The following is a 14,023-nucleotide window of genomic DNA, read 5'->3' as shown; positions in this document are numbered from 1 at the left end:
TTATTTTTTTTCCAGAATCAAATATGGCGGAGTTCCTAAACACCACCAAGTTGGGCACTCTGCTCTTCGCATGGTATTATCTATGGTAGGTCGGCGGTTCCTGCTGCGTTGCTTCCCCACGTGTGTTGCACTAGGCTAGGCGGAGGAGTGCGGGATCATATAGGAACGAATCATGGTGACCCAGGGTCGGATTCGTGTGGTTCGTTCAGGAGGAAGCAAACTTAACTACAGACGGCCTGTGTTTTCTGCCGATGGCAAGTAAGTTTTAACGCAAGCTGTTTCTTTTATGTAGTTTAATATTGTTAGACAGGTGTTGCATATTTCACCTGCACTATAGTCCAGGGATAACAATTCCCACGTATACCATGGCACAACTATACAGTCCCACTAATGCTCCCACTCATGCATCTATTGCTTTCTCTCCTTTTGGGAGATCAGTCGGGTTTTGCTGTCTTATCCCTTCATTAAAGACAGAAGTAGTAGCCAGACATCAGAAGGCACTCATCTTCTGAACTGTATTCTGTCATGCACATAACACTTCCTCCTCCTCACTTTTACAAATAAGGAGCATAGAGCCTCAGAACATAGAACATATATGAAATCTGGTATAACAAGAAGATGGCTTGGAGTTTCAGGAACACTGAGTTGTTAAAACAAAACATGGCAAGGTCAGTATAGGAAAATAGAACTGGAAGAGACAAGTAAGCACAAACAGAAAACGCTTTTAAAGTCCAACAACAAGGTTTCAAGGAGTTAACAAAGTTTGTGGTCAAAGTCATCATACAAGGAATGTAGATTAATGGGCTGCAAAGGACGTAACATAGTATTACATTTGATAGAAGACTCATCCCCTGAGTTCATTTTTTTATGTCTTTATAAAACCTGCTAGTTTATCCAGAGTAAGGCAAAAATGGAGGGGGGGGGGGGAATGGACAACTTCATGGCTGTTAGAAAGACCTACTGGTAAATGAAGTATTAGAAAGTTTATTATATGGTCCCCTTATATATTTATACATAGTAAACTATCTTCATAACTGAGACTGTACAATGCCCTTTACCAGCTTACTTGCTCTTTTTTGGACTCTCTCTAAAACATTATTATCCCGCTTGAACACTGATGGGGCCGTACCAAAGTTTTGTAACGGGGACGAATGGCCTACAAACAGCTCAAAACTTTTTTGCCTGGAAAAGCTTGCTATAGCCAAGTTTATTATTTACAAGGACCCACTAGGTCCTTCTCCAAAATAGATTTGCCTGACATGGGTATATTTTACCTGCCCCTTAGTTGCACAGTTTCAAGATCCTACTGCAAGGATGCCACATCCTTGATGGAATTAATTGGGCTGCAGTGTTGTGTGTCATCTGCAAACACTGATACATTACCTAATACCTCCCCTAAATGGTTAATGAACAAATTAAATAAAAGTGGACCCAATACAGAACTCTGTGTTATCCTCACTAAGTACCCCACTTCAAGCCAAGAGTGTACCATTGGCAGCCACTCTCTGTACATGGATAGGAAACTGGCTAAAGGATTGTGTACAAACAACATACTAACTAATTAAGGCCAACCACTGTTTTTTATGTGGCAAAGTATCAAGTACTTTTGCAAAATTCACATTTACTGCAACCCTACTGTCAAACTTCTTATTAACTTAAAAAAAAAAATCCATGAAATTTGCCTGACAAAACCTTCACTGGAGCTATTTGGCCAGAATTCCAAAAGGTGTATTAAGCAGAAAAATAACTCGGCACATCATCGCAAGAACACCGTACCCACAGTGAAGCATGGTGGAGGCATCATGCTCATCAGCTGTAACTTGTGCTTTAGTCAATTTGCCTGACAAAACCTTCACTGGAGCTATTTGGCCAGAATTCCAAAAGGTGTATTAAGCAGAAAAATAACTCGGCACATCATTGCAAGAACACCGTACCCACAGTGAAGCATGGTGAAGGCATCATGCTCATCAGCTGTAACTTGTGCTTTAGTCAATGTGTATGAAATCATGATTAGCTCCATGAACCCCTAGTGCTTGTTCGCAGTCATTTTGAGCAGCGCCGGATTTCAAATCTGGGCGCCCCAAGGCCGCCCCTCCCCCTGCGCGCGCATGCGCAAACAAACCTCCCTCCCCACAGCGCGCATGCGTGGCCATTTAAACTCCAATACAGAGCAGTGGGGAGAAGTCCCCATTGCTCAGTATGGGAGCAAAATTTCGCAATTTCATTTCGGCGGGGCAGCATGCCGCCCTTAAATTTGTGCCGCCCTAGGCCCAGGCCTTTGTGGCCTTGCCACAAAACCGGGCCTGATTTTGAGTAACATAAGTGTGCACAGGAGCAGGTACTATAGACCTACAAACAGGCTGTCAGTAGGAACTTTAAATGTTTGCATTTTGCTCTGGAGACTGAACTTGCCTTGAGTTTATAATGTCATTGTTTTTTTCTGTGTTTTTTTTTTTTTTTTTTTTAGGTAGATTTTATTGGTTTTAAAACAACACAAAACAGCAAGATACTAAGGGGCTGATTTACTTACCCACGAACGGGTCGAATGGAGTCCGATTGCGTTTTTTTCGTAATGATCGGTACTTTGCGATTTTTTCGAATGTTTTGCGATTTTTTCGGATTCTTTACGAATTTTTCGGATCCAATACGATTTTTGCGTAAAAACGCGAGTTTTCCTATCCATTACGAAAGTTGCGTAAAAAGTTGCGCATTTTGCGTAGCGTTAAAACTTACGCGAAAAGTTGCGCATTTTTCGCGTAAGTTTTAACGCTACGCAAAATGCGCAACTTTTTACGCAACTTTCGTAATGGATACGAAAAACTCGCGTTTTTACGCAAAAATCGTATTGGATCCGAAAAATTCGTACAGAATCCGAAAAAATCGCAAAACATACGAAAAAGTCGCAAAATATTCGTTTTCAAGTCGGAACTTTTCCAATTCGGGTCGGATTCGTGGGTTAGTAAATCAGCCCCTAAATGTCATTGTCTTTTAACTATTATTAATTCAGTCTGTAAAATTTTTCATTATAAAAGAAAATATTCTTAGCATCTTTATATTGCAGGTATCATGTTCATTATCCAGTATGCCATTATCCAAAAAGCTCCAAATTATAGAAAGGCTATCATTCTTAGACTTCATTATAAGCAAATAATTCTATTTTTTTTTTTAATTTATATTTTTCTCTGTAATAATAAAACAGTAGCTTGTACTTTATCCCAACTAAGATATATTGAATCCTTATTGGAGGCAAAACAATCCTGTTAATTTCATGTTTAAACGGTTTTTTAGTAGCCTTAAGGTATTGAATTACAGAAAGATCACTTATCTGTTAAACCTAGGTCCAAACCATTCTGGATAATTGGTCCAATAACTGTAAATATTCTTTCATTAAAATGTTTCTGGTCTGAAAGTTATTTATAAATGTTATAAATGTATGTTATTGCTATTTTCGAAAATGTTTGCTATTCTCTGAACTACTTTTTCCAGCTTTTGAAACAGTGTAGACAGAATCCATTTGATTAACAGAGGTGTGATAAGCATGCAAAGTATTATGGGAAGTGAGGGGTAGTCACTACCCGTAGGGCAGAAAAGAACAGAAAAATGCTGCTTCCTTTAAAGGAACAGTAACAAAAAAAATGAAAGTGTATAAAAGTAACTAAAATATAATGTGCTGCTGCCCTGCACTGGTAAAAGTTGTGTGTTTACTTCAGAAAGTCTACTATAATTTATATAAATAAGCTGCTATGTAGCCATGGAGGCAGCCATTCAAAGGAGAAAAGGCACAGGCACATAGCAGATAACAGATAAAACACTATTGTATTCGACAGAACTTATCTGTTATCTGCTATGTAACCTGTGCCTTTTCTCCTTTTTTCCAGCTTGAATGGCTGCCCCCATGGCTACACAGCAGCTTATTATATAAATTATAGTAGTGTTACTGTAGCAAACACACCAGTTTTACCAGTGCAGGGCAACAGTGCATTATATTTTTATTACTTTAAAGCTCTTTCATTTTTTGGAGTTACTGTTCCTTTAACTGAAGTTACAACGCTGACAAATAACGTTGACAAAAACATGTTTAAATTTCTATATATTGGAAAAAGAATTTCCAATGTACAGAATTGCGTAAAATTGCATTTTCTTTTATTAGACAATTGTATTTTTTGGTTTACATCCACATTTGCAAGTTGCAAATCTCTTGTTGTATATAAGCTTGAATGCTTTCTTTCCTCTCATAGGTACCTCATGTGTGTTTCTGGAGACTTTATTAAAGTTTATAGTACAGCAACTGAAGAATGCATACACACTTTGCAGGGTCATGATAATCTGGTCACAGGCATCGAACTTAACCCTAAGAACCACCTCCAGGTAGGTTTACAAACTACAAATAGACACACATTTTTTTTTTTTTAAATTGTTTTTATTGCGTTTTATTTAACATAGAGAAAAGAAAGAGAGAAGGAAAGAAGGAGTAAGAAAGGAAAAAATAGAGCAACATGCTCTTTTGTATATTAGTTAGTCTGGATAATTACATTTTCATATAGGAAGACGGTACATGCGTTCAATTCTTATACATTGCTTCGTTGTAGAAATGAAATGCCTTTGCATAAATAACTATAGACAACTGTATATTGATACTAGCAGATATTTATACTAATAAACTATTTCCCAACTTATGGTGTGTACTGTTGTTTCCCAAGGAGGGAAGGGGATGGGAAGGGGGGGGGGAATATAGGGATAAGGGGAGGGGGAGGGCTGACTCATTTATGGTAGTAATGCAGGTAAGTGTTTGGTTAGCCAAGGGGTCCACAAAGACAGGCATTTTTAATATAATTTTTACAGTTTTTATGCTTATAAATGTAGATACATACCCCAAACATAAATGTTTGACTTTGGTTGTATTTTGACAATGCTTTTAAAGCTTTGTAAATGTAGGTTTTTTAATGTAGCAAATGTTGGAGCATCTTTGGCCAAGACTCCTGTTTTCCAATTTTGAGGAGTTTGCATGTGCCACCTAAACTACCTAAAACTACCAGAAGGGAAAATGGGTTAATAAAAACCTTTGTTTTAGATGCTATGCTTTTTTTAGTTGCATTTTGTGCTGCAGTGCAGAGATGTTAAGAGCTGCTTTGTATTATGCAGTATTTGTTAACTAGATAAAACTGATTTCAGCAGACCAAAGCTGATTTTTTAGTATTCCATCACATCACTAACCAACTCCTTATTTTCACATGACTTGAAACCTGTAATTTCCTCTGTGCAACAGTTCTATTAATTATGTGCTTTAATTACTGTAGCTTTAATTTTTCTGCCGACAAGTTTATTTGTAAAAAAATGTTTTTGCTTTGTCTCTTTCAGCTTTATTCTTGTTCATTGGATGGCACTATTAAACTATGGGATTTCATTGATGGCATTTTAATAAAGGTACTGTAAGATTTCGTCCAGCAGAGAATGAGTTAAGCTAACAAACTGTTTTCTGCGATTTGTAAGACTCTCTACATTGTGTAGAGATACTGTGGTTGCAGCACTTTGGTTTACAGTGAAATGTAAATAATTTCAATCTATGTGGAAAGAAGGAAAGGCTAAGTCACTTGGGGGTGCCAAAATGTTAGGAGAAACCCGAACCAGCCCGGGGTACCTGCTTGTTGCAAGTACCCTGGGCTGGTGCAGTTTTCTGCTAACAGGGGTGCCAGCCCGGGTTAAAAGGTAAGCTATTAAAGTAACCGGGGCTGCCTAACATTTTGTTCCTTTAAACATAACATTTATTTCACTGGGTCCACAGCTCCCTCCAGCTTTCTTACCTTATTAGTGGCTCTCTGCCAAAATCTTTGTCGCAGACTCAAATATTTGGTGTCTTCACCAGTAGTAGGAGTGCTTGTACTGACATCCCCATATTTCATCCATTGCTTTAAGAAATTTCCCTGTAACATTATCAGTGAGCACAGTATATGTTATTAAAGGAGACATTTCATATCACCTTCATATTCAGTTATATGATTCATCTTTCTTCAATCTATGTAATCTTGCAGAAAAAAAATGATTTGAATGCATTTTACCTGCTAAAATCGTTTTTATATCAGAGCTGCAGAGAGATCTTCACTCCTCTGAAGCTAAACTGAAATGAGAGATGGGAGTGTCTCTTCATTCTCCCACAGGAAATGGTCACAGCACTGACTGACAGGCTGAACTCTGCTGTAGCAGGGAAACCCCTCCCACCCCCCTGCCTGTGTATCTGTTACCAGTCTGCACATAGCTGTCCTGTGCTGCTGCCTGATCTTTACAAGTTGCAGGAAGTTGTTGCAGGAGAAAATACCAAAAAACAGCCAGTTTAGGTATCAAAGTACAAGTTGCAGGAGAAAATACCAAAAAACAGCCAGTTTAGGTGTCAAAGTACAAGTTGCAGGGAGTTGTTGCAGGGGAAAATACCAAAAACAGCCAGTTTAGGTGTCAAAGTACAAGTTGCAGGGAGTTGCATGTAAAAAGAACACGTTTCTTTTCATTAGGTACAGTCTATAGAATAAACAGATTTGACTCCTTTAGTATGAAAAAGGTTTTTGTTTTTTTTTTGGAAAAATATTATTTTTCAATAAAGAGAGTGAAGATGCTAACAGACTTACCAGAATGAGTCACAGACGCAGCTAACTGAATGGCTCATGCAGGAGGGCTGGGCGGGCCGGGAGCAGCACAAGAGAGCAGGACCCCAGCGTGACTGATGTGGGCGGGGAAATTACATCACCAAAGTCCCCGCCCACATCTCACGCCCACTCCTCTCTCAGTGGCTGCAGCGTCTCTATGGGAAAGAAGCTGGGGCCGGCGGCCCTAGCTGAAGACAGAGACTTTCTTCTGGCCGGAAGCCCTGTGAATGGGAGGGGCTGCAGCGTTTCAGCAAGGATTTAACAGCCTTCTTGAAGAGTAGGTAGAAAATAAACTTTATTGTATTCAATTTTACTGTGTTAGCTGCTTTTTAAGATAAAGTGAAAAATTATTGTATATATCTCCTTTAACATTGTGTGGGGCACAGTATAGTAAGAGCAGACATCTTCCTGCACTGTAGGTGTACTGTGGCTTCAGCCACTTGAAATGCAGCCCAACCATTAAACAGATGATGTCACACGCAAACTTCATTAACAAGGCATGAAAGAAGAAAATTTGTAAATACAACTACCCACTATTATTCAATTTGACAACATTGATTTTAGCAGGCTGTCAGTAGTAGGGTAGGAAGGTTGGAGAGAGAGCTGTTGATGTGAAATGAATCTGTTATCTTCAAAATGGTACAAAATTTATAAAAAAAATAATTTAAGTTAATTATACTTCAATTAAATTTTTCCGATAGTTTCCCTTAACATTGTTTAAAGGAACACCAAAAAATCAAAGTGTTTTAAAGTAATTAAAATATAATGTACACAACAGTAAAACCGTTGTTTGCTTTAGAAACACTACTATAGTTTTATGCTGCTGTGAAGCCCCATCCATTCAAGCTGGAAAAAAGGAGAAAAGGCACAGGTTACATTGCATATAACAGATACGCTTTGTAAAACACCACTGTAATCAGTTATATGCAATGTAACCTTTGCCATTTAGCCCTTTTTTTTAGTTTGAATAGCTACCTCCATGGTTATATAGCAGCTCTGTTTATATAAACTATAGCACACAACTTGTGTATGGTACATAATATTTTGCTTGCTTTGACAGTCTTTCATTTTTTGGTGTTAGTTCCTTGGAGATGAGATACCTCCTAACACATTTAAGTTTCTTTTCACTAATTTCACAGAGGCAAAGGTGCATGTTATGCACAAGCTCCATGTCATGCACAAGCTCCTGCTCATATTGATTGACTTTTTTTAAACAAGGAACCCAAACTGATGCAATTGCAGATGTAGGGAAGTACATCTATAAATCTAGTCAAATCTTACTATAAAGTACATACATACATGCTATATGCACGTTTTATGTTTCATCTTGTCTCTGCACACTCTACAGAACTTATGGCATGTGCTTATTTACTCACAATTCCATCTACTATCTCATGCTACATTTAAGTACTTGGTTACAGACACTTGATAGTAAAAATGATTTAATATCTAATTTTTTTTTTTATATTACAGACTTTTTTAATAGGATGCAAATGTCTTACACTGTATACCTCTGATACAGATGAATTACTTTTTGCTGTGACTCTTAAAAAAAATAATGGCTCCACAGGTAAGTCACATATTTTACAAGATGTGTTTGAATTTTTTCTTCTGTGTTATCATGCAATCATAAGCACTCTTTTGAACATTGGTTCACTGTTTAGAGGTAATTTACTTGACCAAACAGTTCATGTATGGTTTTTTGGAGAGCTTGCTGCATGAAGCATATTCACATTCCAATTTCAAATAAACTGATGCACTAAGGGGCATATTTATTATGCTGTGTAAAAAACGTCGAGAAAATTCGCCACACAACGCCAGGCTTCGCTGTGTAAAAAAAACAGCGTAAAATCGGCAAAAAGTCCTTTAAATAGCAATTGGAATGAGAGAAGCCCAAAAAGGAAAAATATAAAAAATCGCAGCAGTGGTGAACTAAAGATAAAAAAAAATACATTTTATTGGGACATATAAAACCTAACGTGTTTTGTGCCTAAAGGGCACTTACTTATAGGCAGTAATCTACAAGTAAGTGCCCTTTAGGCACAAAATGCCTAGGTTTTATATGTCCTAATAAAATTTATATTTTGTATCTTCACTGCTGCTGCAATTTTTTATATTTTTCCTTTTTGGGCTTCTCTCATTCCAATTGCTAATATTTTTAGATGCCTACTAAAAGTTAGATAAGCAAAGACGTGATTGGTTGCAATTGGTATGCCAGCCCCAGATAACAGATTAAACTCCAAACTGGAGATCTGCAGTGCACTGTTAGGGCCACCTGCAAATTAGAACTAAACCAAATTAACGTTACAGGAAACCTATGTATTTTTATTTATTTTTTACAGCCTCCCCACAGCTGGTTTCTGTGAAACTTCCCAAGTCAACAAGCCAAGAATGCGAGGCTAAGGACATTTCAGTGATATTTGAAGATGTCAGCCATTTGCCCAAATGCACAGCAATAGGAAGACAAGTGAGTGTACTTTATTGAAGAAATACTTTGGTGTTTTTGCTCACCCATGGCACAGAAGCAAAGACAGATGTTAGCTCCCTATCAGGTCAGCCTAGCTGCTGATTGGTTCCTATCCTACAGTGTAGTGTGCTGAGTGCCTCCAGCTCCCCTGCACATCCAGGGAAATCAGCCAGCAGGAAGTGGAACAGATTAGACTAGTAGGGTTTTGGTGGAATTTTTCAATAAATCAGTCCAAAACACAACTTTTTTTAAGCACACTCCTTCTATATTTAGAGGAGTAAAATTTACTGGTACATTCTTCATTTTTTATACAATATGTCTCCTATAATACCAAAAAAAGTTCAGCGGCATCTGTTTTCTAAAAAGGCTGAAACATGGGGCAATTAGCAGTAACTTGTACTGGGGGAGTTATTTTGAGCTTCTGAAATGGAAGGAACAAACAGATTATTAGGGATTAGGCATAAAACACCCTAAAATATAAATGGCAGGGGTCCACTTAACAGTTTGATACCAAATATGCACAGGTTTACCTAAGTATGTGGCATGTAGGGGCCCCAAAATAAAAATACCCCCATATGCTGTATCATTTCTATTTCAGTTACTGCAAAATAACACTTATGTCATTTTATGGTGGGTAAAGCCACACAAAATGAAGTTTACCCAAGAAAACCATATATTTTTGGAAAGTACACATTTCTCCGAATCTAAAATGGGTACCTCTGTCTTTCTAATCCACAGTACTGAGCCACAAAGCTTTTGTAAACCTGGCGATTTTGAGAAGATTTTCAAAAATCACCCCTAATCTTTCAGTTTCCAGCATGTTTTCTCCCACGTACTATTAGGTAAACATCCTAATTATAAAAATAAAACATCCTAATTATGTACCCCGGGGGTCCACTGAACACTTTGATGCCCAATGTGCATAGATTTATCCAAGTGTGTGACATGTAGGGACCCCAAGGTGAAGGTACCCCCATATGATCTATCATTTCTGTCATTTTAGCTATTGCAAAACCAACACATTTACTGCATTTTATGGGGGGTAAAGCTAGAAAAAAGTATATTCACCAAAAAAACATATATTTTTGCAAAGTACACATTCCCCTGAATCTAAAATGGGTACCTATGTCTTTCTACTCCAAAGTATCAAGCTGTAAAGCTTTTCTAAATTTGGCAATTTTGACGAAACTTCCTCAATACTTCCACCATCTTTTCTCTCACAAGTCATTAGGTAACCATATTAAACACCCTAAATATGAATACCAGGGGTCTACTGAACAGTTTGATAAATCTATGTATATTGGATATCAAAGTACATGGCACTTACAGACCCCCGCAGACTTCCATAGGACTCAATGGCACTCTGCAGCTCCAACTTGGCCAAAAGATACCAAACCTTGAATGAACAACAAAATTTTCATTGTCATTGTGCAGAGAACGAAAAGTACAACTTTTTTGTGGAATAACAAACATATCATGAAAGTCGTAGTGAGTCCTCTATCAAAAGAAACACAGAATTTCTTGTCTCCTTTTTTGTGAACATGTTCTTCGGTTTCAGACTTCCTCTCTTTTAGGGCTCCTTCAGGTTTGGGCACAAGTCTGCTCAGTTCTCTCCTCTCTCCCTCTCCCCCTCCCTTGTGCTCCCCCCTCCCATAAGAATGCATAGGAACTCACTGCAGCAGGAAGCTACCAAGACCTAGCTAAAATGGCAGCTGCTATCGGAGGGAGCTTCTAGGGCTCTTTACTTAGGTATAGTAAAGGTTTCTGCTGAATAAATGTAGCGTTCTAGGTGGCATTATTGTGGCAAGTCTATTGGAAGTAAAATGCCAAAATGACTTTCCTTCTCCTTTAAACTAATCTGCCTGTCCCAGAAAGAGCACTAATTCTATGTAATCATAGGTCCAAAAGGAGTTACTGTGTGGAAATCAAAAATAAACTTTTGTTCTATCTAAATTAGTTTAGTTTTATAGTCACCCCCTTTAGTCCTTTTAATCTGAGATATACCTGTAAGAACTAAAGAGTAGTGTTTATGAAGAAGGTTGTTTCAAGATTAAGTCCTTTAATTGTCAGTCTGATTTTGTTATATATATGATACAGTGGAGGTGTGGTTTGAGGTATATAGGGAAAACCATAAAAAGTTTAACAGTAAGAATATGTTAACATAGAGGGGCAATTAAAAGATTGAAAGTAATGATTTCACAAGGAAAAACTGTAGCATTGTTGATTGAGGTAGTTTTGGTTGCTATTGGTCCATAGCAACACAGGGTTTTCTGTCTAACTGTATTAATTCCTCTGGGAATAACCTGAATAACTGCTCACTGGAGCAAAAAAAAAAAAATCTAATTTGTTATAGACATGACCCATATGCATGTACAGTATATCTTGACATGAAAACTGCCAGCTATAAATTAAAATGTCCAACCAAAGCATAGCACAGTTGCAAATCTAAGGGATACACTGAGCACTGACATAATCTGTTTGACTATATTGCACCCCAGTGTACTTACAATCCATTCCTAAACTAATACTAGACCAACAGCAAGACCCACCACCTGTGCAAAGTTGCATTTTTTTTATTTATTTTTTTTTAATTTCATAGTTATTCGGGAGTATTGGGCTACTTTGTACAGCTTGTTGATTTGTCTTCAACAAGCTTAACTAAAGACGTAGCTAGAAATGTCCTTTAGCAGGAAAGATCTGTGCCCCCAAAGATTCTCCCAGTAGCTTCCTATCTTATATTTTGCTAATTCACCGCACATGCTCTGTTCTGCTGTCAGTTACTGAGTTTAGGGACCCACTCACACTATATTGTATATATAGGAAATAAATGTCACAATATAACGCTTAGTAATTATTGCACAGCAGCTCTGAAACCAGTGGTATTGGCATCAGACTTTAATCATCTGCCCATTAGCATCAGCTTATATGACAGACAAACATAATATTCTTTGCTTGATGATTTCTGATGATCCCTAAGTTTAGCTTCTTAACAAGTAGCTGTTTAGAGCGCACTGAGCAAACACTTCTAACAGAAGTGTCCAGTATGGTCACCCCCTGCGACAAATTTATTACTAATACAGAGATGTTAAACCTTAAGGCTGGTTCAGTATATAAAATATGGCATGTCTAGCCGTATTAATCTTTAGGGTTTAATTCTCCTTTAAGGATAAGTGTATATCCAGGTCCCATGGTACATTTGGAGAAGCATTTACTGTTCCACAACAAAGTGGCAATTGTCTAAAAGCTGTCATTTAAATTACTTTTTACTTTCCAGAGAGGATAAGGGAGTGGAGGAAAAGCTGATACTGTTATATTGAAGGAATTGGTGAAAGGCATGGCTAGTTCTAAAAGGCACAATAAAACATGATACAGTGTTTTTACAAATAGTTGATATTATTAGAAAAGCCAAAAATATAGTTTTACATAGTGTATTAAAAGTGGTTGATTTGCCAAGCCAAGATGTGGGAAAAGAAAGAAGGAGGCACCCTAGTTTGCTGAGAAAAGGAAGTTTTGGAACTAATTTCTTTCATTTTCTGAAAGATGAGGTGATGTTTGGGAAAAAAATGAAGTGAAAGAAGAGCTAAAATTCTGTTTCATGCACTACAATTCAGTGGCAGGCGAGACACTTTTTGAAAAGGATAGACGCTGACTCTTTTACAGAGGTGAGGTAACAAAGATAACTGACGTTTATCAGCAATTGAGTTTGGGTGACACTACAAATAAAGGTGTCAGTGTGAAGTCATTTAGAAAAGCTGGCTGTTGAAAGGAGAAGGCAGCGAGGAGAGAAAAAGTGCCTGTAGCAGAGCACACTGATTTTTAAAGGGTCAGTAGACCACCATTTTAACATTAATTAAGTAAAGATAAATAGATACTGTAGATGATCTGAGCTATATCTATCGTGTAGCTATCATATGATTCAATATGATTCTTTTCGTATTGCATGACTTATTTGAAAGACGTACAGTAGCAAGACAATATTCTAAGCAATGTCTGTGATTTTCTTTTTCATGCAGTGTTTATATGTCGCCTCAGTTAAAGGACTACATCTTTCTATCTACTACTTCAAAACAAAAAAGTGTTTTCGGTGAGATGACCAAATTCTATTTTGGATTAAAAGTTTATTTCTGTGCATAATTTGTAATTTACTAACCGTATAAATGAGAATTGCATTTTAAAAAAAACATTTTAAGAAGTCATATATATATATTCTGCTTTCTAGTTTGCCTTTAAAGGCTACATCAAAGAAGGGAGCTAATAATATTTTTACTGTTGTGGCTTGCCATCCAAAAGAGGACTGTATAGCAACTGGTCACATGGACGGCAGAATTCGACTTTGGTAGGTATTCATACAAAACAGGTGATTTTAGCAAACATCTATATTTGTTGTTATTTTTTTCTTGTTTTACGTGTTTGTTTTTTTGGCTGTATATGATTGTTTTGTGTGATAATTCTGAGTATTTTCTCAAAATTCGAGATTTTTTACGCAGCGTTTTTTCTAATTCTCTCGGCGGCTGAAAAACGCCCAATATCATCATCCATAGAAACAGCTTGAAAAGACTCGAAGCAAACCACACAATGAGGGAAATACGCTAGAAAACGCCTTAGCATGGATTTTTCAAGCGTAGGCCGAAATACGCCAGTATTTGCAAAGCAAGCTATTCCTATGTATACGCAAAGGCAGCTGGCAGATCTAGCGGAATTACGCAGTGTTTTTTGCTATTTCGCACTATTAGCACCATGGAAACGGGATTTGCTTACGTCACCAGTACTAGGCTGAAAAAAACCATGTGTGGCTTGTGCTGCGTTTTTAGGCCGAGAAAAAACGCAGCGGAAAAACGCCACAAGTGGCATCAGCCTAAAAGTTTGTGACTATTTTTGAGCAAAAAAAGTATGCCAGGTTCAAGCTATAGAGGCATAGAAT

General features: G+C 37.6%; 1 protein-coding gene across 1 annotated transcript in view; it reads left to right on the top strand.

Annotated features, from left to right (window-relative positions):
- The first annotated feature begins 148 nt into the window (after positions 1-148).
- Positions 149-14,023, top strand: part of wdr75 (WD repeat domain 75) — a 43,969-nt gene continuing 30,094 nt past the window's right edge. The window contains exons 1-7 of the mRNA NM_001045788.1: positions 149-258; positions 4,239-4,368; positions 5,359-5,424; positions 8,109-8,205; positions 8,978-9,102; positions 13,116-13,186; positions 13,322-13,438. Coding sequence (NP_001039253.1) covers positions 173-258; positions 4,239-4,368; positions 5,359-5,424; positions 8,109-8,205; positions 8,978-9,102; positions 13,116-13,186; positions 13,322-13,438 — 692 coding nt within the window. The 5' untranslated portion in view covers positions 149-172. The remainder of the gene's footprint in view (positions 259-4,238; positions 4,369-5,358; positions 5,425-8,108; positions 8,206-8,977; positions 9,103-13,115; positions 13,187-13,321; positions 13,439-14,023) is intronic.

This window comes from Xenopus tropicalis, chromosome 9 (assembly GCF_000004195.4).
Source record: "Xenopus tropicalis strain Nigerian chromosome 9, UCB_Xtro_10.0, whole genome shotgun sequence".
In the NCBI taxonomy this organism is placed as follows: Eukaryota; Metazoa; Chordata; class Amphibia; order Anura; family Pipidae; genus Xenopus; species Xenopus tropicalis.
This window is presented reverse-complemented; position numbering and strand designations above follow the sequence as displayed.